Source organism: Triticum dicoccoides, chromosome 2B (genome assembly GCF_002162155.2).
Source record: "Triticum dicoccoides isolate Atlit2015 ecotype Zavitan chromosome 2B, WEW_v2.0, whole genome shotgun sequence".
Lineage (NCBI taxonomy): Eukaryota > Viridiplantae > Streptophyta > Magnoliopsida > Poales > Poaceae > Triticum > Triticum dicoccoides.
The window spans coordinates 22,455,078-22,457,093 of record NC_041383.1 but is presented as its reverse complement, the minus strand read 5'-3'; the positions used below and the strand labels follow the sequence as shown (position 1 = coordinate 22,457,093).

Genomic DNA, 2,016 nt, shown 5'->3' with positions numbered 1-2,016 from the left:
CCGTCCCGCCCCTCAGTCATTGGCTTCTCTCTTCCATGCCGGCATAATGAAGGGCGCAGACCTTGGCCGGTTGGCCTGCTAGCGCAGGTTGTTGGCAGCTTGAGAATTAGATTTAGGGTTCCGATTTTAGGGATTAGAAGTCTAAGTAGGTATAATAGTATGCATACAAGTTTAGGGTTCAGAAACTTAATGCAAACCTTTTTTTACTAAAGTCACACGTGCGTGCACGTGCACAATTACTAGTTTTGGAAGGAACTGCAAGATGCCAGATCACACCCGATGTAGTATGTGCGTGCTTAACTAATAATCTCATGGATCTCGACTGTCGAGGCAACAAATTTCTTCAAATGCACTCCTTACTTTCTGGAAACGAATACCGTACCATTCCTTTCAATAAAATATGTACTGTACTACTCCCTCTGTTTCTAAATATTTATCTTTCTAGAGGTTTAAACGACTACATACGAAGCAAAATGAGTGAATCTACACTCTAAAATATGTCTATATACATCCGTATGTGATAGTCCATTTGAATCTCTAAAAAAACAAATATTTAGAAACGGAGGGAGTACTTCTTACACTAAGAGAAAACTAATCCCAGAATATATATTAACCGCGCACTGTAAAAGTGAAAAAGGAGACTGTAAACAAAGGCAGAGAAGAGTTAGGTGTGGGTGGGCAAGCGGGTGAGCGGTCGCGGTCACGGCAGGTAGTTGTAGAGCGCGTATCCGACGGTGCAGCCGTAGAAGAGCAGGCCGGAGACGGCGAGCACGGAGAGCGCGAAGGTGGCGCCGACGGCGAGCGGGATGTTGCAGGACAGGATCCCGAACTTGAGCTGGATGGCGTCGATCATGGAGAGCAGCAGGAAGAAGGTGCCCATGATGGAGCACGCGGCGGCCAGCAGCATCATGGGCCGCGCGTACCGCAGCACGGCGCGGCGCCGCTCCCGGGGGCCCGCGGCGCGCCACGCCGGCATCTCCTCGCAGTCGTCCGTCATGACCGGCTTCTGCTCGCCGTCGCCGTAGAAGTCGTCGCCGGCGGCCAGCAGCGTGACGGACAGCTTCATGCCCTGCGCCACCAGGCTGGACAGCAGGTAGAAGCCGAAGGAGAGGATCTCGAAGAGGAAGAAGTTTTGGGCGATGTCGTCCCCGGCGACGCAGTTCCGCGGGACGGTGGAGGAGGGCGTGATGGTGCCCGTGATGCCGATGAAGACGGCCACGGTGAGGAAGGTGTTGGCCGACACGATGCCCTCCAGCGCCTTCACGTGCACGTCCGGGTTCCGCCGCCGCACCGTCGGCATCCCCTCCGATATGCTTCTCCTTCCGGCACGCCACCGGTGCAGCGGTGCTTAGCTAGCTGTTCCCCAGTTGCTGCTACCTTCCAAGCTATACAGTGGACGGGTGTAGAAGATGAGGTGAGAGAGAGGAGCTATAGCGGTGCACGTACGAGTGTGGGAGTGAGTGAGTGAGTGAGCTGGACAAGCCTCTTCAGATCATGGGTGGTTCAACTACTCTGAATTAATTAATCAACCAAATGATTCATTTCACCCCAAACAAATATATATATACATTTGAATTATAACACGGCCAATTGCTGGATCTACTTTTGAGAGTCGTGCATCTTGCGTAAATTGAACGGAAATGCCACTACACCTAGTATAATATTCTTATTTAGGCTCCACAGAAACGTGCAACTGCTACTACTGGCGTGTGATCAATCATGCCAAACCTGAAAGGCGCAAACGATCGATTTAGGCCAGCACGCATGGGCGGAGTGGACATCCAATCGAGTCGAGTTGATAGCGGCGTTCTACCCACCCGGCCCGGTGGTTGCCATGCATGGTCCGAGTGGCATGCATGCAGCACTACTAGCAGCTCCAGCCAGCTAGCTGCTTGTCCGTTACTCCACAGGATTGTTCCTGCAGCTCATGTATGCATGATTTCTCCACACAGTCCAGCCACGCCTCGCATTCACCCTGTACCATTCTTTGCTAAGATGAAAAAGAAAACGAGTGAT

At 52.0% G+C, this 2,016-nt stretch overlaps 1 protein-coding gene across 1 annotated transcript; it reads right to left on the bottom strand.

Annotated features, from left to right (window-relative positions):
* Window positions 1-489: 489 nt before the first annotated feature.
* Window positions 490-1,473, bottom strand: LOC119366876. Its single transcript, XM_037632567.1, has one exon. The coding sequence runs from the start codon at window positions 1,298-1,300 to the stop codon at window positions 701-703; it is 600 nt and encodes a 199-aa protein (XP_037488464.1). The 5' UTR covers window positions 1,301-1,473; the 3' UTR covers window positions 490-700.
* Between the last annotated feature and the right edge of the window lie 543 nt (window positions 1,474-2,016).

Bases quoted from the DNA above. Each gene is read 5' to 3' on its own strand.
- LOC119366876 (XM_037632567.1), bottom strand. From the start codon at position 1,300: ATGCCGACGGTGCGGCGGCGGAACCCGGACGTGCACGTGAAGGCGCTG.